Source organism: Hyalella azteca, unplaced genomic scaffold (assembly GCF_000764305.2).
Source record: "Hyalella azteca isolate HAZT.00-mixed unplaced genomic scaffold, Hazt_2.0.2 contig13444, whole genome shotgun sequence".
Classification (NCBI taxonomy): Eukaryota; Metazoa; Arthropoda; class Malacostraca; order Amphipoda; family Hyalellidae; genus Hyalella; species Hyalella azteca.
In genome coordinates, this window is record NW_025943367.1 from 20,592 (window position 1) to 46,746 (window position 26,155).

The following is a 26,155-nucleotide window of genomic DNA, read 5'->3' on the forward strand; positions in this document are numbered from 1 at the left end:
CCTCGGGAAGAACAATGAACAGCAAGATTACAGTATGAGAAGACGTGGTTACAACGAGAGAGTAGTGATTGAAAAGTCTAGTGTGGAAAAAGATCTCGGAGTTTATGTCGACAGGGAGCTTAAATTTTCTAAGCATGTTGAAACGAAAGCTAATACATCCAACAAACTTCTTGGTCTAATCAGACGCTCATACGAGTTCCTAGATGCAGAAGCGATGAAGCAGTTGTTTGTTGCTGTCGTGCGCCCGAACCTAGAGTTTGGAAACGTTGTGAGGTCACCGAGATTTGAAAAATGACAAAACTTTAATAGAGAATGTTCAAAGACGTGCAACAAGGATAATAATTTCTAGGCTTGAAAGGCAAGTCCCATGAAGAAAGATTAAAAATTATGAAGCTATCAAGCCTCAGTTATCGACGTCTGAGCGGGAACCTCATTGAAGTATACAAGTATACTCATGGCTTATACAAGGTTACCGAAGGATTACTTGAATTTAAAACAAGAACCAACACCAGGGAATTTGAAACAAGAACCAACACCACAGCTATAAACTAAGAAAACTGCGCTGCAACGTCTCCACGCTACAACATTTCTTCTCGCTTCGAATCAGCGACGTGTGGAACAGCCTCCTTGATGGCATCGTTGGCGCTCCAGGTATGAACGCGTTCAAGAACAGACATGAAAAAGCTATGGACAGAGGTGTGCAGTAGCGCGCTACATGTAGCGTCCGCTACATTTTCGGTAGCGGTAGCGGCGCTACATTTAAGGCAATGTAGCGGTAGCAGTAGCGCCCGCTACTTATTTAAGTAGCGATACGAGGTTTTTCCGCTGCCGCTAGATTTATAGATAAAGCCTTCAAATTATACTTAATAGTATTAAATATTATTTAAAAACCAGCATGATACATACTTAATATAAATTACAGAATAGAACTGAACGAAAGATTTCGGTATAATGCTGTCAATCTCAGCCTGTTACTAGTGTCAACTTGTTAGTTGTTACTTGTTAAGTTGTTACCAGTTACCACTTATATGTATTTTTTCATGTTTCAGTTTGCCCACAGTTATTTTTACACAGTTATTTTTATGTTTCACCTTCCCTACATGGATGTCTACTTTAATCTACCAATCTCAAAAATAATCCACATATATATACAAATAAAAGACAGATTTTTTATATATATATATATGGATAATTTTTTAGATTGGTAGTTTAAAGTACACATCCATGAAGGGAAGGTAAAACATAAAAATAACTGTAACTTTTATTTACTATATCTAACCCGTACTAGTTCCGTTAGGTTAATTGCAATAAAGTTGCATTGATATGTTTTGATAATGTTTTGTTATCATTAAATGGTTATGAGTAAATCCCAATAGCAGAACAATAAATATTTAGAGATATCCAATAATTTTGGCCATTGTAGCGGCTAATGTAGCGGCGCTACATTTTACTGTAGCGGTAGCGGTAGCGCTAGCTACAATCTAGTGGATGTAGCGGTAGCGGTAGCGCCCGCTGAAGTAGCGGCGCTGTAGCGGCGCTGTAGCGGTAGCTGAAGCGCCGCTACATTTTAAAGTAGCGCTGCCCAGCTCTGGCTATGGAAAAATATATGTTCAGACTTGAAATGCCTAGCACCATATCGAACTCGGTGGAAGTCTAGTAGCTATTTCAAACTATCGTTAGTCTTGAAAAGATCCGGTCAAATGACACGATTTTGAATCTTCTGTGAACAAAGCATGAAAAGTTAAAAAATCGGCGACAGACCACACTCGACGCCGACATCACTATGTTATGTTAAGTGAATACCTAACCTCCCAAGGGTGATGTTTAGCTCGTGACAATTTTTTCGATTTTGCCTTCGTTTGCAAGTTCTACGGCTTTATGTATACGGCTTTTGGTCAATGCAAGTTTAATAATATTCGCTTAAAAATTACTCTTTAAAGACAACACTTCTAAAAAATCCAGTGTCTCCAATGTAAAACATGAACAATGAATTTCTAATTTTAATTTCGAATAGTAAAAAAATAATATTTAAATTATTTTAATATATAAAAGAAATTGAATTTTCAAAATTATTTATTCTGTCAATTGATTCATGCAATGTCTCCGACTTTACGCAAGTCTGCAAAGTTTCAGATAGATTGGACAGATAGAAGTGTGTTAAAAATCGATTATAATATTTGTAGCAGACAGACAGACAAACAAGAAGTGAAGTTTTTAAGAAAAGTGTTGTAAAAATCTGCCTGAGAAATGCCGGTCGTTACTCCGTATATCTGTAGAACTCGCGAAAGAAAGCAAAATCGAAAAAAAAAAAATTTACGAGCTAAATATCACCGTTGGGAGGTTAGGTATTCACATACGAAGTTTCGTCCAAATCTGTTCAGTATTTTAGGAGAAATTCCTGCTCACTGTGAATTTAAGCACGCATTGCTGTTTAAATCACGAATGTGAAAAAAAACTCGCAAACGAAGGCAAAATCTAAAAATGGTCACGAGCTAAACATCACCGTTGGGAGGTTAGGTTTGTATATATTCAAAGTTTCCTTCAAATCTGTACAGTAGTTTAGAAGAAATTTCTTGCTCACTGCGAATTTCGGCACGTATCGCCATATAACTCACGAATAAAGGTGAAATTCGAAAAATTTTCACGAGCCAAACATCACCGTTACGTCCTAATGAATACGTGTACCAAGTTTCATGAATGAAAGGATTGATTAATTCAAATTTAACAAAGAAATAATTTATGGGCATTCGATGACGGGTGAGCATGAGGGAGCAAAGTATGAGAAGTTATTGTAAGAGGCTGAGCCCATTAAATGTTGGATAATGCTACAAACTTTACCTAAGGTATATCAGGATTCTTAACTAAAAATCATTCGCCAGTGCGATGCCCGTAGAGCCGTACAATTCGTAAATTTTTAATCTTAAAGTTGCATTATTTAGGGAAGCTTAAATATTGTTTTTAAATTGTTTGGAGATAATTTCCTGGGTCACAACGAATCGGAAAGCTGGCAGCTAAAATATCTGACGGGTCTCAAGTGTAACTTCTATAGGTAATGTCATGAGTGTTAGGAACATTTAATACAAATAAAAGATCGAACGGTTTCAGTATAATTCCAGGCATATTCATTTATAATATATTTTTCGTTAATTTGAGATTTATGCAATAATTTTATTATCTTAATACAATAAAATAAGCACCGTAAAAAAAATTGTATCAAATCAAAAATCAAAGTAATATTTTTTACTTAAAATAAATTTGTACATATATGTAATATCCTAACTTTTCTCCAACTCCTCCTTCTGAATGTACTTTAGCTAGGTAATTGTTTTAAAATAAATTGAAAACAATTTGCTAATTCGGACCTACTTGGGCGCGAGCATTACAACGGTTGCAATAAAAATATTTCGATGAAAGTGTTTCCCGTCAACGGCTGCTGGGGAGGCTTCATTTCACGCTAGTCACGTACGTCTGTCTGTCTTTGAAGTTCTTGTGAGAAGTCAGTTGCAGCTTCTTCGAAGGTATGTTAATTGTATTCTTGCAACTTTAATGACGCTAAAAATTTACTTAAATTTATGAAACAAAAAGCACAAATGTATTTTGCGGTATTATATAGTATAAATAAAAACGAAGCTCATTTACTAAGTCAGTAATCTATAGCCGATTAGCCAAACGACAATATTCCTGTGATGTACGGTTTACGTAGCACATGTCATTATTATTATGTGTCGCCGACGACGAGAAATCTGAGTATTCTGAGATAATCACAACTTTTATCACATCAAATTATTTGTACTAAACTTAATTGTATAAGCAAAAATGGTTTATATAATTTATTCTCCCGCACTGATGCAACCAAGTTTTAAACGGAACTCTTGAGCAATTATAACAGTTCATCTGCCTAGAAAATATCAACTACGGACCTTCTCGTTACTAATTTCATCGAGGTGTTGTACTATAGGATAAATGAAATGTTCAGTAATAACGGGAATTCGTGACGAGAATTTGTTCAATCAGTCATTAGAGATCAAATATGGATTAATATATCAAATGATCTATAACGGAAACCATGGGTGGACAGTGGACACTGGACCGTGGCCACGAGAGTGACTCTTGATAGCCGGCGTCGTCAAGGTTGTCCGAAGGTCATTATGGGTTTTCAATGCCTTTGAGTGTTTCAAGACTAGACTCGCTAGAGTAATTCAAAATAAACTGAAATAGAGCGGTTGCTAATATTAGTACTGATACTTTCATGTTTTTTGGACATCATGAAACCCTAAAATGTATATAAAATTCATTTTTCTTTTATAAGCATTTGCTCATTGATAAGCTTAGATAAAATATGACGCGCATTGCTTCTTGTTGAATTTGTCTACATTAGTTGGTGTATTGAATATCGCTATTCACCACAAAATCATTTTACTAGCTCACTAACATTAATATAATAAGAGTATTTAAAATATATTGATGAGGTGAATAAATCAATGTTAATACCTGTCCAGGTTACCTCGCAAGCATGTCTCAGAGAAATGAAGGCCACCTCTCGGGCATGCATTCGTTGCACAGAAGCGTGGCGAGTGTCGTGTCTGGAATGTTCCCTACCGCGGCCGCGGCCGGTGACCGTCATGACTCTCATCCGATCTACCCTGCCGCTGAAATAAAAACTGAGAACTTGGTTGAAATAGAAGATGAAGATTTATTTGCATCGCAAGCCACTAACGACGAACAACTTGGTTCGCAGCGTGGGATGGATGGTGATGCTTATGACGCGCTGTCGCAGGGCTCTGGGATGCTGTCTTTCTCGCAAGTAGCGAAGTCCTACAAAGAGGCAAGTCAATCGTTGCTGGGAGCAGGGAATGACCGAGGCCGTCAAGACTCCAGCGTTGGCTTTACCCAAATATTGGAGGACATCAACAAAAATTTTGAAACCCAGTACCCGGACAGCTCACAGAGAAGTAGTTTTGGGGGAGAGCCGCGCTCTCTGTTCTCGTCTGCGTCGGCGCTGAGTAAGAATTTTAGACCAGGACAAGATCAATATCAAAGCTCACCGCAGTCAACTGAACGAAACGTTCCACTCAATAACCCAAATGGGAACTTCTCAACCAGCATCTGCAGACCTCTGCCGCTAGTACCGATTACCCCATTTAGTACAAACGGAAATTTAATCAATAAATCCCAGAGCAGCTTCGCCGTCGCCCCAAAGCAAGCATTTTCTGTTGCCAACGGTGCTAACAGAGCTCCAGGAAACATCACCAACACATTCAGCGCCACCGACAACTTTAGTGAGTCATTTTACAGTAGCCCAGACACGGTCGGCAGTTTCACGGACTTCGGCGGCCCACGAGGCGATCCTCGAGAGTCGCGTGACTGCAGCGTGCCTGCGTACGCCAGAGCCCCGCCCTTCGCGCGCACTCAAATGGCCAGCAACAAAGACACGTCGGCACTTCAAGCGCCTAAAGGCCGCGAGTTTGCAAACAATCAACCTGGTAATATTTTCCTGTCTGCCGCAAGAGGATTAAAAGAAACTGAATCGTATAATCTCTCACAGGAAATCCCTACAAATCGTGGCGGCGTCGGAAAAGAAAATGACGCGAACGCTGCAGGTACTCGATTCGCTGATTTTTTCCAACGAGCCGGCAAACCTGGAAACCCTTTCCAGCAAGTTGACCGCAGCCAAAATCTAGTCCAGATGAAAGACAGTAATAACAATCTTGCAGCGGGTACTGAGCTCACGGATCGCACGAATGTCGTGTCATCACAATCTGATGCAGCGATGGAGGCATCTGACGATGGAGGCAAGGCGGAGTCCGAAGCTCAGAAGCCTACCTCGAGCGCACCTATACGACCTGTTTTTGGAAGAAGCCAAAAAATTGCACCAAATTTCAAACCTGTTTTCAAGAAACCTGTTATAAATAACTCTACGGGTAATGAAAGAACTAATTCAGTAACTAATGGAAGTAATTCATCGGAACTTCGTGGAAATCTAAAAGCTTCCCAGATGAACGGACAGAAACAAATGGCAGTAACTGGGAACTCAGAGAAATATTCTGATACAAAATGCACTTCTCAAGTTTGCAAATCAACTTACTCCGTTAAGAACGAGCACAATGGGTCTGTTTCAGCCTCGATCCCACACCGATCAGGAGAACCCTCGTTCAACAGAGAGGCGTTGCCGGAGGTGAAGGATGTCACAGTGCAAGGGAAACTTCCTCTTAATCTCAGTCCTGCAAGTGCAAGTTATGAGAGCCATGTAACAACCGAGAGTAATCCCGGTGATCAGAATTCTGCGTTCTCAGCAACGAAGGAAATTATTGATAGCGGTAAACCGTCGAATAGTCAAAGCTCAAAGCCACTGAAGTTGAAAAAGACAAACTCGGTACCAAAGCCCAAAATAATCATCAAGACTGAGCGGGAGCTCTGCAACTTGGAAGACGATGAATTTATGGCCGCCCCCACGAGCTCCAAGTCTGCAAAAACAGCTGGCGCTGCCAAGCCAAAAGCTCATCCCAAGCCAAAGAACGGTGGACGGGAGAAACCATCAAGCCCTTGGCAGCAAGCAAGTCACCTTGCCTACTTTAAACAAAAAATGTCTTTTTTGTACACTGGGAAGACTAATCCTCCGAGCACAGTTTCAGTCGAGGGCAAAGGTGCGTGCAAGCGAGGGGCTACGTCTCAAGCACCTAAGATATTGAAACAGGTTGATGAGAAGCTCTTATTCAGCGACGAGAATGTTCCAGATTCTGCTAACCGCATCCAGCAGAACAAAGGGAAATGGCAATCCTCTCCTGTCGAACAACAGGAAAACTCGACTTCTGAAGGCGGAGTGTGCGGTGAACCGAGCAGTTATGAAATCAACTCGTCGCTCGTGTCGAATGTTGGGGTAAGTTATGCTAGTTGATCTCTCTACTCAATTGCAATGTTTTCATATTAAGGAACAGGTTAATTTAAACTTAAGTAATGCATGAATAAATGAGTCTAATACATGATTGATCAAGGGAAACCGTACTTCCCGAATGTAGGTATGAAAGCAAATATTCATGTATTTCTTCTCGGTATAAATTCTACGCTTTAACCAATTATGAGGCTTGTATAAAATGATACTCCTTCTTGCGGGCTGCTTTTATTCATTCCGGTTATTTAGGTGGGTTATTAATTTTTTTGGGGGGAATTTCAAATAAATATAAATCATTTTTATGAATGCTGCTATATGTTGAGATTGAAATAAGTTTTAAAACTGCTTCAAATTTTCAGCAGGTCGCTATTTTATCCAATTTATCTTTTTCAAGATTCAAAAACAATGTTAATAAGAAATGCAATGCGCATAATTTTAATGATTATTGCTTTTATTTTTAAAATACAATTGAGAGAAATTTTTAACCAATGTCCAGGCCCCAGACTCCGCGCCATCTCGTGAGGGCTTCACCCCCCAGGCTGTGTCGTCACCCTTGCCCCAATCGCGCGCCCTCACCCCTCTGCCCTCGAGCGTGTCTCCTATCATTCACACGTCCACGTGCGACAACCACCACGTCCGCCAGGCTTTGATGATTATTGCTTTTATTTTTAAAATACAATTGAGAGAAATTTTTAACCAATGTCCAGGCCCCAGACTCCGCGCCATCTCGTGAGGGCTTCACCCCTCAGGCTGTGTCGTCACCCTTGCCCCAATCGCGCGTCCTCACCCCTCTACCCTCGAGCGTGTCTCCTATCATTCACACGTCCACGTGCGACAACCACCACGTCCGCCAGGCTTTGTATTACTCGCATGACTCGTCAGCAACGTCAGGTGTACACGACGCAACGTCAGGTGCACACGACGCAACGTCAGGTACACACGATGCATCGCCAGGTGCACACGACGCAACGTCAGGAGAACGCGACTCAACGTCAGGTGTATACGACGCAACGTCAGGAGTACACGACGCAACGTCAGGTGCACACGACGCCCCGTCAGGTGCACACGACGCAACGTCAGGTGCACACGACGCACCGTCAGATGTAAACGACGCATCAAGCTCATCGTCGTGGCTTGGTCACGGTAACGCCACGACGGAGAGTCAGTCTTCAGTTCCCGACAAGCCCCGACGTTCGGTTACTGACTGCTCGTCGGAGGCAGACGATGAAAGTGATGGCGGCAAAGATGAATTTGAAAGCGATGTGAATAACAAACAAACCGCAACATGTCCCCTTAAATCATCGGCTACCAAAACGAAACAAACAAATTTTGTAAATCCTGCTAAACTCGCCAAGAACTCCAAGAGTTTCACTATGCCGTCTCCTCAAGAGGTATCTTATTTCGATGAATTTTGTGCTTTATTGTATCCGCAATGGGAAAATACATAAATGCTCAATTGAGATAGACGATAAGTTATGAGATAAATACATATTTTATACAAAAAATTAATTTGTCAGATTATTGAGTTTATGTTATGTATACACGAAACTTAGGCTCATATTCCATTGTACATAATTACGCTTCAATCCACAGCAGCCCTGGATATCGGCAAAGAAGAAGAGCGGCACTGCGGCCACCCAACTCAAGTGAGTTGCATGCATGGTTGAATTAATACTTATATTAATTCAACCATGGTTGCATGCATCCATGTGACTAACTATGAATCCACATATTCGTACTGCTCACGTGCATTATTTATGATTATTTGTCTGGCAAGTATTTGAAGATTGATAGAAAATTTTTAGCAGTTTACTAAAGTTTGAAAGGAAATAATGGAAATGATAGCCTAAAGATGGATAAAATAAGTCTGCATACCCACAAATGATATTTTTTATCAATTCCTTTTCGATGCATTGCAAAAAATCTACTTATAATGATCACAACTGAATATAATTTTTCAGTTATTCATAAATTCTGAATTGTATTTTGGTTCGCTGCACACAGGACTCGGCCTAAATCTTCTGATGCTACTAGACGACGTCGCAGTGTCGCAGGCTCCGGTGAGTGTACGTCATGAGCTTCATGCAGCTACTTTCTCTTGCGATAGCATCATGAGTGCAATTCAATAAAATAACACACATATACAGTGATCAGTATAATTCAATAAAAGAACACACATATACAGTGATCAGTATAATTTAATAAAAGAACACACATATACAATATTTATAACAGCTTTAATATAACTTCGCTAATCCACCGTCTTCATGCCAGGTGGCCACCCTGTGGAGGACTTGCGACGAATCCAAAACTTGAAGGTTTGTGCAATGCGTTCTTTTCTTTATTTTATATTTTTGGAAAGACAGTGATCCATTCTTGACTTTAGATATCATAATTATGAAGAAAACAGTCCTGAAAAAGTTCAGTCGAGGCAATTTAAATGATGATTCTTGTTCACATTACGACTGTTAATTAAGGCAACAAGCAATTTTGCTATCATTTAGACTTGAATTGAATTTAGACTTTGAATTAAAAATTCCAACATCACTATGAACACTGATCGGTCCAAAATCATATAGATTAAAAAAATATAATTAAATTATTAATTGTAAAAATTGAAATGAACAATTGTTTTACATATATAATAATATTATTATTATAACCTAACTTAATATTATATTCATGATATAATTATCGATCACCTGATCTATAAAAAATATAACTCAAATCGTGGGCAACTAGCTTACTTGTAGTATTCTGTATATTATATTCAAGTCAACTTAAGATGCTGGGCTAGTATAGGTTATCGAATAATATGATAATATTCGATAATAATCTCAAAGATAGTTCACCTGTAAATTAGAGATTACTTCGTAGTACTGTAATATATTATTGTTCAGTAACACTTTTAGAATACAGCCACTACACAAAGTAAGGCATTACTATGTAAATTAGTTATGGAAAGATCGGGTTCCAAGGGCTGGATCCCTTGTGAATCAAGTCACGAAAAGTACAAGAATCGGCAACATGCCATGGGCCTATTTCTTCAGTGCCGACACTTCTATTTTATGCTAATTATTACTAATTATGCTAATTATTACTAATTATGCTAATTATTACTAATTATGCTAATTATTACTAATTATGCTAATTATTACTAATTATGCTAATTATTATTATTACAGACGCGAAGTATTCGAGCTGCGAAGTACCAGAGGCCACCTTGCCCAGCTACGACCCAGACTACTTCGTACACACTAACTTCACGCTCGGCTCAGGTCAATATATTGCTATAGCAACAGGTTTTCTCTTAAGTTGTCAATAGTTTTCTTCAATTTAATCATTTATCTATTATTTATAATATTCTTGAATTATTATTATTTCTATGTGAATTAGAATGAAAAATATGGACTTATTATATATTACAGAAATATTTTATGAAAGCAAATGATTGGAGAGAAGTGCAAGAAAATAGAATTATAATTTGCGCTAATCTCTTATTAGTCGAACAGAAATCTTATATTCGCTTTCTCATTAACTATATTAACTATATTAATGTACGTATGTATTATACAACCCTTGCCTCGAGTCTCTGGTTGAGTGTACTGCATGATTTTATTCACCATTTAATTACTATTAATTTGATTAAAAGTTAAGGTTAATGTTAAAGTTCAGAGTATCAAGATTGATGCAGAGAGGCGCGGGTTCGATCCCAGCTCTGTGCGCCAGTTTCTGGTCAGAATCGCCAAGGAGGCCGGGCGGTTAAGCACAACAGAATTGTAGCAGTGAGTTGCGAGTTCGAGACCGTAACAAGCTGTTAATGTTCTGCGATGATAAGAATCGGCGACAGGCCTACGACATAATAAACGCTGACATCGATATTATTATTATTCATTATTATTATTATTACATTGGCCGCTTATGTTTCAGTTGTGTGGGTACAACAAGGCAGGACTCGCTACCCCGCCATGGTGGACGACGACCCTGACACCGACACCTACTTCTGGCTGCCCATCGACAGCACCCGTCCGGTACTGGCCTCACCTTGAAGGCGGTTAAGCGCAGCAGAATTGTAGCAGTGAGTTGCGAGTTCCAGACCGCAAAATGCTGTGAATGTTCTGCGATGTTAAGAATCGGCGACAGGCGTTCGGCGTAATAAACGCTGACATCGCTATTATTATTATTATTACATTGGCGGCTTATGTTTCAGTTGTGTGGGTGCAACAAGGGAGGGCTCGCTACCCCGCCATGGTGGACGACGACCCTGACACCGACACCTACTTCTGGCTGCCCATCGACAGCACCCGTCCGGTACTGGCCTCACCTTGAGCTTCTTTCTTTCCAGATAACAACGATTTAATTTATATTGAAATGACCGTCTGGTACTAACCTTACCACTACCACGTCCATATACGTCCAACTCCTATGATAACAACGATTTAATTTATATTGAAATGACAGCATAACTCGTTATCTACCGACAGTTGCTTTTCCATATATACATTTAAAACCAAAACACAATGTATTTTATTGATGTCTTTAGTGTAAAGTTATGTTTCAGATAGCGAATGCATTTAATCGCTTCCGATGTCACACGAAATTTCCATTCTCATAATGTGTGATGTATTCTACCTTTAGTAGACTAGGGGAAAAATTTACCTCCTGTAAGAACTAACCATGGCTTATCTTTAATTCGCATGTATAATGGAAACCTAGGAAAAAATTATTCTAAAAGGTAAACTCTGGTTCTTACCATTCATGTTATTCGCATGTTATTCGTGCCGCAGAATTGGTATCACGTGACGTACTTCGAGTCGCCGGTGTGCCGCAACTGGGTGCGGGCCGAGGCCGTCAGCGCCTTCACCGACGAAGACGCCGCCGCTGCTAAGGTCAACTTTACTCAATTATGAAGTGTATCCATTAATATTGCTAATTTTACTTGCGCAGATCTCTAGCGTAATATATATAATTCTACGTCATCATTTATATGGGACCTGCAAAAATACTGCACAACCACTTTGAGCAGCTGGTTACCAAATATATAAACTCAATACGGCTGAAAAAGTTTTCCCACACAGCTCCTCTAGTTTGAGGATTTGGGGATTATCAACACGCAACTTATCCGTGCAGAGAATTATAATGTGCCGAAAATATTCTAAGAGATTTAGTTAATAAGTGGACGTGGCTTAACCCGTTGCTGTCGAGTAGTTTTTTAATTTCAGCATGAAAAACATTACAAATGATATTTTTATATCATGATGTTCTCAACTAATTTTTTTGCACAAATCAACTTTTGAAATATCGTATCATGAGTTCCAAAAAGTATTAGATTCAATGAAATACAGGAATAATTGTTATAACTTTTGGCTCTCTTCATATTAAGTTCGAGTTCGATGAAACACTTATAATTATTCTGCCTGATTACGGGCAATTGTTCTTTATAATTATTATCCGGAGCGATTCACTGTATTGAAGATTTTTTTTTCAAATCTCTGACGATAAAACTACTGACTATAAAACTGACGATGATGTCGCACTTTAGACGACGATGTAGCACTTCATTTGCCTTTTACAAATAATCAACTTTTGTTTACTTACAATAAATTTTATGCACCATCAAAACTATACTGTTATGAGCAGCTGCAATAATTGAAGCAATTCATCACTGGTGCGTGTCAATATGTTTCACCGTGTTTTCCTTTAGATCACGCATTCTCTCGTATTTGTTTTCGGTCCCTAAAACGTAATTAAATTAAGGCTAATTAGGCTGTGATTTATATAAGAATTTCTTGCAGGCAAAGCGCAGCTCAGTCGTGGCAGTGAAGGCGGCCACCGCCAAGGGTCTTCCCATCGTTGAGCGAAGGAAGCGCTTTTGTTTTGCTGTCAGGTGCGTCGTGGAAAACCGTGGCCAACTTACTAACCAAATAGCAGTCAAAATAAAGAATCATAACTACAGAAATTCCATCACGCTCTTTTTGTGTGTTTCGCCAATATTTCTAGAAATTCGCACAGAAGTTGATGGATGGCGTTAGGCAATTTGATGTCGACAGAATTGGCTTCTTAAAGTTATAGATTCGTTCCATGTGTTATACCGATGGCAATCAAACGTTCCATAATACTGAGATGAGAGTCTGTAATGCGAATACCAATTGAGTTAGGAGTTGTTTAAATTGCTTTCTTAATATATTTAAATGCAGTATTATTATTTTATAAGCAATATTTTACAGGTACAAAGGACCAATCGATAGCTTGGCGGGGCAGCCATGCAAACGTCCCTCGATGCAGAGCGCTGAAGCAATTGGAAACAAACGCAAACTTTTCACCCCTAAAAATTCATAAAAAGTCTTCCCTTCATATGAACTTCACAGTTTAACACGTGAACATCAAACTTGACGAACACAAAACAAGACTCATGCGAACAGTTAATGTTCTAGTTGCTGAAGCTCTAAGCCTCTAGTTGTGCTGAAGTTTTCATTAGCTTATAAATGATTTTCACTAGCGCGTATGAATCAAAAGAATCCTTTCATTGCATAGAAAAAATATGTTTCATGCTTGTCGTCTCTACCTTGACGCCATTTCGCGAATACGTTTCAGTTACATAAAAACTTAATGTATTAGGCCAACAGTATTGAAAAACTTTACTGACAATGGATGAATATTACAGAACACTTGAAATTAATGCACGTTATTGCAAACATTTTTAAGGTAGTTCGATATCAATATTATGCAAAAAATGCCTGCAGGATAGAGGCATGACGAAAAATGTTTATTTTTTTGAGGATAGTGAGGTAAAGATAAGTTTAAAATAAAAGTTGCGTTACATATGCGTTCACTTTTCACGTGGTCGTTTCGATATTTAATTAGGCTTAACATATATCTACGTTTAGATAATGTGATGTCTCTTTATTGTACGTAATATGTAAGTCAAAAGGTTCTATTAGAATAGCTGTTTATTTCTTTGACGGTTTGAATAGCTGCTTGTTGAGTGTTCTTTGGGAGCAAATTGTACGTTGAAGTGATCTAGTTTCGCTACGTTATTTTTTTCACATATTTTTACTCAACTCTATTAGCGTAAGATGTTTACATAGACTATAATAACTTTTATATTATGAGTTTAACTCGTACTTTTATTACCCTAATTTTCATCGATATATTTCCAACTTTTCGTCCATACCTGGTGCAAACTCATCATAAGATGTTTACTCATAAGATGTTTACTTATACTATAATAACCTTTAATATTACGAGTTTCACTCGTACTTTTCTTACCCTAATTTCATCGATATATTTCCAACTTTGCGTCCATATCTGGTGCAACCCCATGCATGTGTACTTGCATGTATACATTCGATGGAGATCGGCTTATGATTTGGAAGCGTTTGACTTGACTTGAATTTTCTTATGAAATAAATATGAGTTACAGCTAGGTGGGCATAGAAGTGGTAAGGCTGCTAGGAGCTAAAAGTTCGTCTTCATAATGGTACAACGACGCTTTCACGTGCCTGGTTGTTAATTGGTATCTTGAAATTTATATAATTTATAACTTCTATTAGCAGTTCATTCAAAAGATGGCCCAAAGTTCATTTGGATTTCAAAGTAAAATACACGTCTCGGACAATTTTACGGCCGGACTCGCGGCCGGTCTACCAAATTTCAGTGAGCAAGGAATATCTTCCAGAGTAATGAAGTAGCTCGACGAAACTTGGTTCACGTATGTATTCATTAGGACATAACGGTGATGTTTAGCTCGTGAAAATTTTTGGAATTTCACCTTCATTCTTTAGTTATAGGGCGATACGTGCCGAAATTCGCAGTGAGCAAGAAATTTCTTCTAAACTACTGAACAGATTTGAACGAAACTTCGCATGTGAATACCTAACCTCCCAACGGTGATGTTTAGCTCAAGTTGGAGTTTTCAAGAAAAATCAAGTTGTGCTCAGGCTGGGAGGTGTGACTGTTTCACACCCGAAGTCTTAAAATCAAATTAAAAAAAAAAAAAATAAGTCGATATGATAGCAAGAACTGCATGCTGAGATAATAAATAGTGCTTGCAGATAAAAAAGACAGCAGTAGTATTATTCAAATTGGCAGTTGTTTCTTCGCAAAAAGTCATTAACATTTGACAAGAAATTTTTTTGTCATCTCCGATGTACTTTCCGATTAATGTACTCACTTTCATACCTAATAAGCATTGGATTGGCACATTTTCGTGAATTCCAGTTCCAGGCATGGTAAACGCAAATCTAATTAGGACGCATTTTATGAGTCGGTCTGATAGCAGCAAACAAAGAGAATGATAATATTTGTAGATAATAAAAGTAGGACAAAAGCTTCTTATTATAGGATGACAAACTTTGGCGCGCATAAGATTTTTCTTACTCAGGGAAATTGTCTTCAACCAATTCTTAATTAAGCATGCTCGATTTTAAGCAGGCACTTCTGCATCCGGTTGCACCTACTCTGGCTCAACCTCTTCTGGCCTCACGCTGTCCTGGCTCACAAATTTCTTAAAACCAATGACTGGCTCTAAGCCTCTACCAGCACATTTGAACTGGGAGCGCAGCCGTGCACCACCAATTTTGTGCACCAATAATCCCTGAATCGAGCTCCTTGGATCTCTCCGGACATCATCCAATCAGCCGTGAACCACTCGGCTTGTCTTCCTCCGGCCTCGCATAAATCCTTATCCTGCCGTGCACCACCAGGCCGCGGATCGAATCTGATTTCCAGGCATCGTTAAATTCCGTAATTTTACGTTCACCTTATCTGAGGTTAGGTTTCAGATAGCATAGTTCTGTTCCAAAATTTATCGTCCTTCAACAAGTGGCCGTTCGACCGAGGACTGGTTCGACCCACGGCCTAGATACGGACGGCTTGAAGTATTGGAGGCTACGTTCCGGAAGGCAGGAATCATGATGGTCCATTACATCCAGGGGGACGACTGAAATAACCCAGCATTGCCCAATACCAGCATAATTTTCATACTTCACTCCGTGCGCAAGCATGCTGCAGAGCAAATTAGCCAACATGATTACTTGCTGAAAGCCACAGGGACTAAATCCTGTCTCTTATACACATCTCATCGANGGTATATGTCTCATTGCTGTAGCTTAAAAACTGTAGGAGGAGATAGGTTTTCCGTGACAGTAAGTTGAACTTTTCAAATTTTTCAGGACGGCGCGACAAAGTCCCGTGCGCCTTGAAATAGGCATTCAATGTAGCATGGATACCAAAGTACAGGCTTCTGTAGCTTAGTCCACTCAAGGATGCAAGCAGCATCTTGTAGCACACCTCTCCGTTCAAAGCTAGGAGGGTAACTGAGCTCAGATGACAGATGCACCCAGATATGTAGTCATGCCGCTGTAATTATCTCTCGTCTATTTACTTAAGAACTCCACCCCCCGCCCCCAAATAAAGGCGGGCCATCTGCGTCAATATTGCCGTATATAGATGGCAGTAGTATCGTTGGAAAGCTCAGAATGTCAGCTTTAAGATGAGACTAAGCATGTAACTGCAGCACAACTCAAGTAGAAACTATATTCAAAGATTTCAGCAGCTAATTAATTTATATCTAATTTCTTAAAGAACTCTCCCACCCGCTTCCCTTTAAAGAGACGTCATTAACGTAAATATTGGCGTACAGCGATGGCAGTGGTACCATTGGAAAGAGCAGAATTCCAGCTTTCAGATGAGCACAAAAACCGAAAAACGTCAAAATTGAAAATTTTAGCTAGGTCGGTCCCCTTAAATCATTGGTGTAGGAGCTATTGGGCGTAATCTGTTTGTAGTATCAGTTTGTGGGATGAGGCATTGCTTGTTTCAAGCTGGTGTGGCGAGATGAGGCAAGTAAGCACAGCTGCATAGGTATTAGACTGACTATTTCTATTGCATGTAGAGGATTGGCATTGGCTTTTGGGCTGATTTAAGAGTCAAATTTTTGGGCTACGGCAGCGCTCCCCATCCAGGGCAGTGTTGGTCTTTGGCAGGCGACCCATTTGAACCGCCTTTTTTAACTTTCTGCAGCCAAAGAGGTTAGGTTAGGTCCCCTTAGGTGTATTTTAAGTGGATAATTGTTGCAACTTGTGTAGGTTACGCCAAAGAGGTTTGACCGGAAGAGGTTTAACTTGATGTAGTATGGCCAAATTGGCCATGATTGCCTTCAGCAGGCTTAAGTGGAGGCTGTGGCCATAGTAGCAAAGCAGGGAGTTTTTTAGACACTCCCTCAAGTTCATTTTTGAGTCCTATAAGTAGACCAGTAAAGTATCCTGGATACCAGCTTCATCATACAAATAAAAAGGAAATTTGTTGTTGAAACCGTGGTTATCCTAAAACCTGAACGCGGACTTACGGCAACCCAAACTCAAAAACGGAAAGCGTTTTTACACTAGGCTTTCTTCGATTTTCACCACGTTTTTCTTAGCTCGCTTTCGTGTCCGTCTGTCTGTCTGTCTGTCTGTATTTGTGATGATCAAATCTTGCAATCGATATTTCACCAACTTTCCCGCTAGCTAGCGCTCTGAAACTTTTAGGGAAGCTCAGCTCCCGATGACAATACAATAATCAATAATTTGTTGCACGTTTCCAGGCGTATTTATTCAATGAAATGTATGAAATGAAATACGGGAACAACGATGTATCCCCTCGAATACAATTTTCTACAGAACTTCGAAAAGAATTTTCTTTCGTGCATTTGCGTGGCCAACTGAAATAAAATGAATATTATGTAGGATGGCTGACCTACGTTTTTCATGTGTAGCAACCAAGCAACGGACTAAAAATGAGAAAATAAAATACTTAAGAAAAAAGTTTAAAAAAACACGTTTTTCTTGTGGACTAAAAACTAGAAAATAAATCGTGGCTCGCCCCAAAAAACATGGGTCGGGCTGTACGTTCACCATCAAATTTCCAAATTCGTGTGTTGTGTGCTTTTCGCTTTAATCATAAATCTGCCTTATAGACAATGATGAGTCTGAATTATAGAGCACTCAGCATTTGGCTTAACTTTTCGTAGGTTTGAATTGGATTTAATTTTTGTACAATTAGAAACATGTGTGCGAGCGATAGTTTTTAACGTACTTGTAGACTAATTTTATTAATAAATCTACAGAGAACACGAAGATCAAAAATGTTACAACATTTCACTAAATTTTTGAAAATTATCCAGCATTGACTAAGACGCTGTTGATTTCAGAAAGTTTATGCAGACGATATTTAGGTTCAATGAATAATGTTCATGAGTATTCTTCATCTGACCATTGTTGAATTCTTGTTTTCGCTATCCACGTTGTCGTTTTGATGGAAAGTTTAATCTAACGCAAGGTCAGCGTTCTTATATCTCGACATAAGTCGATATATATGAGAAAGTCAGTTGCATTCACGGCGAAAGCACGTGTGTTATTTGAGCTCTCTAAAGAACCGGTGAATTTATTGTCGAAGGATAAGCATTTGTATTTACTTAAAATAATAATAATTTAAAGTTTGATACCTTATAAACACAACTGGCTTGCTCCCTCAGGGGTTTGCCAGTCTGCTTTGCTGAATTTGTTATTTTTTATTTTTTATTTTTTTTTGTTTTTCTTTTCTTCTACCTAATTTATTTTGAGTTTATTTTATATTTTCTTTTCTTTCTTTATCTGTATTAAAATTTTTATTTCTTTTATTTGTTTACTCTTTTTTTTTCTTTGTGTTTTGTGCCTTTGGCTTTGTCCTTTCCATAAGGAGTTGGAGTTTGGCTAAACATGGCGGATCCCAGCTACCTTGCTGGGTCTGGATTTGGTCCTCCAGGGTCATCTGGATCTGGAGTGGTGGAGACAGATGAGTCAGTTGCAATGGTGGAGAGGGGTGGTGCAGATTCTGGCAACCTTGTTATTGAAAACTCAGACCCTGACAGTGACGGTATCATTGAGGCTACCCCTGCCAATTCTGCTCGTGCTCGAAAGCGTAGGAACCGCAACTCAGACAGTTCAAGTGAGAGTCTTCCTGGCAGTAGAGTGAAACGTGCAGCTGTGAATGGCAGAAAATTATCAGGTGCACCAGTAAATGGACATTCATATGGCAGCCAATGTCAAGTAAAGGCAAAGCAAACACTACCATCAAATTCAACTTTGCAAAGTGCTGGTTCTGGCCAGACCATCTTGGTGAAGCCTCAGGGGCCCAATGCTCTGAGCTTTCTGAAGGACCCAATTGGCCTTGCCCAGGGTATCAAGAACTCAATTTTTGGGAAAATTAGTGATTTGAATGTGCGCACTAATCCTCGGCGCCAGCTGATTGCCTTGGAATCACCCTCTTTTAGAGGACATCAGATGTCCAACTTTCTAGCTGTGTGCACGATTGGAAAATGGGCAGTCCGATGCTACCAGCCTGGATCAGATATCCGTGTGTGTGGAGTTGTGGGTCCAATCGATCCCAGTGTGGTCATTGAAGATATATTGGAAATTGCTAACGCTGGAGACTCTGTCATTACTGGCATCACTAGGCTCACCAGAACTCGAAATGGAAAACGTGAGCCATCAGCTACTCTGAAGTTAACATTTGAGGGACAGACATTGCCTAGTCAGGTCAGAATTGGATATGTATCCTATCCAGTAAGACCATTTGTGGCTGCTCCTTTGAGATGTTACAGATGCCAAAGATTGGGACATTTAGCAGAGGGTTGTAATTCTCCTAGAAGGTGTCTTCTATGTGCTGGACCACATGAGCACACAGTTTGTAAATCAGATGAGAAGTGCTGTGCCAACTGTAAAGGATCCCATGCTGCAAATTCCCGAGAGTGCCCATTTATTGTGAAAGCCATTGCAGTAGAAAAGCTGCGTGCCACTGGTTACACCTATGCTCAGGCTGCTAAGGAAGTAGAGTTGTCAGCACAAAGACAATCTCCTGGTCCGGTTGTTCCACGCTCACCTGCTTCCTATGCTTCTATTGTGGCAAACTCAAGCCCTCTTTGTCCATCACCATTGGCTCTTACCACTGTGGAAGTCCCAGTTGATGTTCATCAATCCCAAGGCAGCTGCTCAGGTGTTCATACCAAGCAGNAAAAATAACCTGTATGATTGATATAGCCTGCATGTGACTGATCGTTTGCATCTGGTGAATGTCGTATGTATGTCGTGTATGTGAGGCTCCGCTAATTTTGTTTAATCTGAATCTAATCTAAATGCGGTGGACGACGTCTGCGTTGGCCATCCTTTGGTGCGGAATTAAGATTCGGGGTCACCATCAAAATGAGGGCACCATCACATGAGGGCAAAAAGTGCTCTTTTCTTTACATGAATTTAGAACACATTTTAAAAATCAGTATAGCACATCCAATGAGAGTTATAACTTATACGTGTACGTTTGTATGTGGTGAATAGTTGATTGATTGGCGAATAGTTGACGAATAATTGATCGATTGTGGTGAATAATTGATCGTTTGTAGGAGGCGAATAGTCGATCTATATATATATATGGCGAATAACTAATAATGTGCACGTGGCCGATACGTCCTATTTAGTCCACGTGCACATGATTAGAAATGGTCCGACACGTCATATTTGACTATTTCTTCAGTGCCGACTCTTCTATTCTATAGCAACCCCAGACAGATCCCCTCTTGCTTAGGCGTGTTTTTTTTTGTCCCCAAATAACGACAGACGTCAGTTCAAAGTACATGACTAACATTAGCCCTCGAAGCCTCAAAATCCAATCAATTAACCACGCAGAATGCTGTTAGTGTTAGCTAGGTAATAATAGTTGCTTAAATTAACGAAATCATTAGTTTTGATACAAAAAGAAACTTTTCGAATTAGTTAGTTGCGCAGTATAATCAAAGTGTTAGCGCAGCGATTGTTGACCGGTTGAAGGTTCTTAGGAAAATCTGTGGACGTTGTTGCTAACTTGCTTGCAAGTTGCAATTGTATCATCCTGAGGACTGACGGTGACCGGGTTCACATTTGTTGCCCTATGGCTGCGCTTCTCAAAAAGAAAGCAAAGAAAACGATCGACGGTCACATTATTATAACACTAGGCACTTCAACAACCGCACTTGATTGAAGTAATCAAGTAATGCTTCCGAGTCCCACGATGCTTAATATTGTTAAAAGGTAATTATTAATCTGTTTTACTTGTTATAGCCTAGTCTGAATATAGTGGGTTATACACTTGTGCCTATACTAGTTATAGACGAACATGAGCCGACTGCTGAGGTTTTCCATTTATCCAATCCAGTATTGCTGTCAGCAGTGTCAGGACAGACAGGACTGAGTACTGACAGGAGTGTTAGCTTTGCAGTGGCCTAACGAAGTAACACTCACAGTCTCACACAGTAGTGACACTGACAGTACACATAGTATTGACATATACTGGAAAATGTCTATTCACTATTGTTTATTTAGGTACTCTGTCAATTTGAAGATTGAAGTTTAGGAGTTAGGACTTGAGTGCGGCCTGTGAGGCTGTGCGGCAGTGTGGGCATGCCCCACAGCCCCAGCCTCCCAGGGGCCAGGGCACTGCCAGCAGGGCCCAAGCCATCAAGACAATCAAGTAGGGGCTTGGCTTCTTGTTTGCATTGGTTAATTGGTTAATTTCCTCTTCTAAATCTACTCTAAATTCCTCTCCTAAATCTACTCTACTCTAAGCCAATATTTTGTGTATTGTATGCCATGTATGGTAAAGCGTAAAGGTAATGCAACTTATTATGCAAGTATCCAGGGGACCAGGGGCTGAGGGGCAGCCCGGGCAGGTTACTTTACTTTACTTTTACTGGTCAGTCTGGTCTGATAACTTTATCAGTCTTTATGAAATACTTGTTATTAGGTATACCTAACTTTGAATAGAATAGAAGTGTTGGCACTGAAGAAATAAGCCCATGGCCTGTTGCCAATTCATGAATTTTTCATGACTTGATTCACAAAAGATCTGGCCTATGGAACCCAATCTTTCCATAACTGACAATTGACCAGGGTGCAGAAAGTGGAAGCAGCATCACGACGCATACCGTATATGGGTTTTTAAGCCCAAAGTGTCACCGACCATTTTCAAAATGCATTGCTGGGTAATTTTTAATGTAAAGCCATTTACGCTGAGTAATGAAAAACTATTTACAAGCCACAAACTTATTTACAAGGTTGCATGCACGTCTTACCCCAAATAACTAATTTTACCCTAAAAACAGCCCGATTGTACAGCAAGTGCCAAGTGTCAACTGAACATGTGATGATGCAGTCTGATCGCTCTAATGTGACCGCAACTAGGATAAACGCCGTATATTCCAACACATTAAAGACGCATTGAGAAATGAAAAACTATAAAAAAATAACCGTATGCGTTACTCAAGTTCCGTTTGCTTTACGTGACTCTCAAAACACCGCACTACCGTCCAGCAATGATGAAATGTCACAAAATGTTGCCATATTTATTTAAAAGCCTTTAGAATGCAAACCTACCAAATCCCTATGTTCCGACCACACTCAGGATGATGTATGTTTTCGGTGAATTTTCCCGCGTATTTTCACTTTTTTTAATCTATTGCTGTGCACAGTTCGCGCAATGTAATGAAAATTGATTCACTTGGCGCACGTGTTCGCGCAATCCCGGCCATCAATTCTACGTCGCGCTGCCGAGTACGAGCAGTTTGTGGAGGAACAGACGTAAGCCGCAGTTTACGATTACCGTACGTTCCGTATCCGCCAAGCGGAACGCGGAAGACGCGCTGCCGCGTACGAGCAGTTTGTGGAGGAACAGACGTAAGCCGCAGTTTACGATTANAAAGCTTAATATAAAGGAAAAACTAGAGAGGTGTCAGAATTACCCACGGAATATACCGCGTTTACCCTACATTTTGTTCACATTTTTTCGGCGGGAACTCATCGCAACCAATTTCCAGACAAGCTTTACTGCATCCTGATCCATCCAACGTACCGGAAACCTTACTTTTTTCTAAATAGTTGGCCGAAGACTGACAAATATATTAAATGCAAGAATTACAATCTAAATGTGTTGGCAAGATCTGAAGGTGTAAATTTTGCTACTGAAGCGTTGCCAAAGATCTTGCAATATTCATCCACTCTCTGCACAGAGCTGCAGATATAGCTTGATTGAGATAGCTGCTAGACTTATTGCCTGGTCTGTAATTTGCTAGGCCTTTTAAGACTGAACATATGCTCCTGCATAGCTTCGTCTAGTCTTATACAGTTATACTTTATTATAGGACTCAAAAACAAATTTGAGACTGAGGATGACTGGATGAGTCTAAAAAAAGTCTGCTTTGAGGCCATGATAGCAGGGCTGGAATTGTCCTACTTGTTTATAAAAGATTACAGCTCCAAAGTAGGAGGTAACAAATTTTTGATACATTAGGAATCTCACACTGTCACATAACATACTTTACACTAAACCATAAAACCAATTGATAGGAGCTGTTTTTTTATTTTACAGCTGCTGACAAATTTCCAAACTGTGCATTTAGTTTTCAAGATGTGAATTGATTTTCTCAGTTGCCACTTGCCATCTATTTTTTAGGAACCTTAGTTCTGCAATAATTTCATACATACGGTACTCAGCAGTCAGCAAAAACATTAATAGCTAGGCTAATATCTCTGGTGCATTTTGCAAACTACCCTATGCCTGTACCGGTAGTTCACATGTTTCACTGGTATGTACCATGTTTCTACTTCGATTTATTTTAATCTTCTCTTCACTTCAGTCTCTAGGCATTTGTCTGCCAAAAGATTTATAACAATGAGATTTATAGCAGTACTCTCATCCCAGCCTCAACCCCCTCAAGCAAGGAAAACATCTGCATTTAGGGTCGCATTTAGAGCTTTCACTCATATCTGGAACAGCAAGATTCCAGCTACATGAATTACCTCCTATCTAATTGTTAACAAAAGTGCAAGATCAGGCCACAAGTTTCCAAACGTATTAAAAATTCATCACGCCAGAGCCACGAGATTTCAGAAACAAGTAGGAAAATTCCAATCCTGCTTAGCCTGAGATAACAAGTGTCAGAGTGAGTCACTGTGAGTGAAGGCAATTAGTTTTTAATATTATTTTTAGGTTTTGAAAGACAAGAGCAACTGAGACCTAAATATTTACTAAAATTACTATTTTTTTATAGCTGCTGCAGAAATGGCCAGTATGCCTTGGTTCCAAAATCCTGGTATTACAACTCTAAATTATTGCAGGTAAGTTAATTGGCTTAGCTGGCAAGTTGTTAGCCCTGATAAGAATTTTTACTATTAACATCCTCTTCTTCACTATGTGTAAAGCAGGAGTCTGGTCTGTTGCAGCCTGCAAGTTCTTCTTGGACAATAATTTAAGACCCAGTAACTTGCTAAATAGAATATTGTATATATATATATTGATCTATAAGATTTAAATTTGTATTTGTTCAGAATTTCTAATTTTTTCATATATTCTCAGATTTGCTCTAAATTATGTCATCTAAAATTTATTTGGAGTAGATTGTTGGAAGTCAAAAATGCTGTGCCAAGATGGAAGGAATATTTTGTGCTGACCAAATTCTTAGTTACTCTTGAGTCTCTATGATGCTTCAGTCACCACTGCACATAATAACATGCATATCAATCTTACATTATAGGCATTTATCTGCCAAAAAAAATGCCTATTTATTAATTATTTTTGTTTTTTAATGTCTAATATTTTGAAATCTTGCCTAAACAGGTTTACAATTTGTTTACTTGCATCAGCTGGTGTAATATAACATTTTGGTTATCTTGTTGGCCAGTAATATTTAGACTGGATCAGGATGCTTTTTATATTGATAATATTTATGTATATGAATTTATTTCAAATTTATATAGAACAAATAACATTAGGCTTTTAGTAATTTGCTCATTGAGCTACATAAATATTTGAATGCTGACTGATTTTTATTTCATCAATATTCTGTAGAAATGCAGCATGAGCAGCTCTGCATGCATCACAGTTTCACCTCCAGCCTGCCAGTTGGATGATCCTGTCAACATTACCATCTCAGGGCTTAAGAAGCACAAGATCTACACTCTCCACACTTCCCTCACTGACCAGAAAGGTGTACCTTTCACCTCTGTTGCCCATTACAGGTTTGTAAATGAATCAAGAATGAAGAAAAAATTGAAGAATGAAGAGTCAAGTTTAAAATTAAAGTAATTTATTTTAAAAATAGCATTACTTTAGCTTTGGTTATCAGTATTTTATCATCTGTTCTTTCAAATATTATGGTTTGTGAAATGCACTAGAATCATTATATAAAAACATAACTTTCCAACCATTTTCTTCCAGATATAAATGTGTCAAAACTTACTACATAGATGAATCTTCATTGCTAAATACTCTAGCTACTTCAAATATCTGTATAGTGAAGAAATTTGCATTTAATTCTATGGAAAGATTCTATGTATCTTACATTTCAAGGTTTTAATATTTCCAGATCTGATGAGCATGGAATTATTGACTTGGACAAAACTCCATCACGAGGGGGGCACTTTGCTAGCCTATATCCCATGGGCCCATTCATCTCTATGGTCCAACAAGGACCTAGTGGGCAACATGCTAGAATCCATCTCACGGACATGTATTCTCCTCTGAACGTATGACTCCATTTCCATATTATTAAATTTCTATTTTTTTCCCAAATATTTTACAATTTTAAATTTCAGTACTAGAAAAATATCGTTTGGTAGACTGTAAATTTTGTAATGTAAGTAGGAAAGAATAAATTTTTTATATGTAATATCAGAATTTGTGTGCAGTGATTGTGCATTTTTAGTACCAGCTAGAGGTATACCCTGACGCAGTGGGGTACCAGCTGATGCAGAAGGGCAAGTCTCTGGGTCTGAAGCCCATTTGCAGCACCCAGCACACTCGCCGTCTCATGGGCAAGGGTTGCACCTCAATACCTGTGAGGCATGGACGCATCAGGGGCACTTTGCATCTCCCTCCAGGTGAGAGCGAGATTTGGAGTCTCTGAGTTAATAAAGCAACAAAGTTGGAGGATGGAGGCATCTTAAATGTTTCTGTGCAATTTAAATACCATAAAACTATAATCTTTTTCCTCCTTTTGTTTGTTAGGCTCTGAGTTTCATCTATCATAACACTGGTTAAAGTGATGATAGCGGTGATGAACTTGTGTGCTAATTGAAAGAATTGATTGCTAAAAACTGGTTTAAACTACATAGAAAATAAACTAATACTGGTTGCAATGTTCCTTTAGAGCAAAGAACTGGATTTAATATAGTGAATTATATTTTCTTCCAGGATCTTTTACATTCTAATTACCTCAATGAT

The 26,155-nt window shown here is 39.2% G+C and overlaps 2 protein-coding genes across 2 annotated transcripts; both read left to right on the forward strand.

Moving 5' to 3' along the window:
• Positions 1-3,461: 3,461 nt before the first annotated feature.
• LOC108681725 lies at positions 3,462-9,399 on the forward strand. The gene is made up of 8 exons (XM_047883667.1): positions 3,462-3,518; positions 4,500-6,877; positions 7,386-7,523; positions 7,597-8,280; positions 8,483-8,535; positions 8,894-8,949; positions 9,164-9,207; positions 9,394-9,399. The coding sequence occupies exons 2-8, from the start codon at positions 4,514-4,516 to the stop codon at positions 9,397-9,399; spliced, it is 3,345 nt and encodes a 1,114-aa protein (XP_047739623.1). The 5' UTR covers positions 3,462-3,518; positions 4,500-4,513.
• An 11,088-nt stretch (positions 9,400-20,487) lies between these two features.
• On the forward strand, positions 20,488-25,838 carry LOC108681726 (acyl-coenzyme A thioesterase 5). Its single transcript, XM_018170793.2, has 5 exons — positions 20,488-20,970; positions 23,985-24,051; positions 24,782-24,951; positions 25,299-25,458; positions 25,638-25,838. Exons 1-5 carry the CDS (start codon positions 20,933-20,935, stop codon positions 25,836-25,838), a joined length of 636 nt encoding a protein of 211 aa, XP_018026282.1. The 5' UTR covers positions 20,488-20,932.
• Positions 25,839-26,155: the final 317 nt, after the last annotated feature.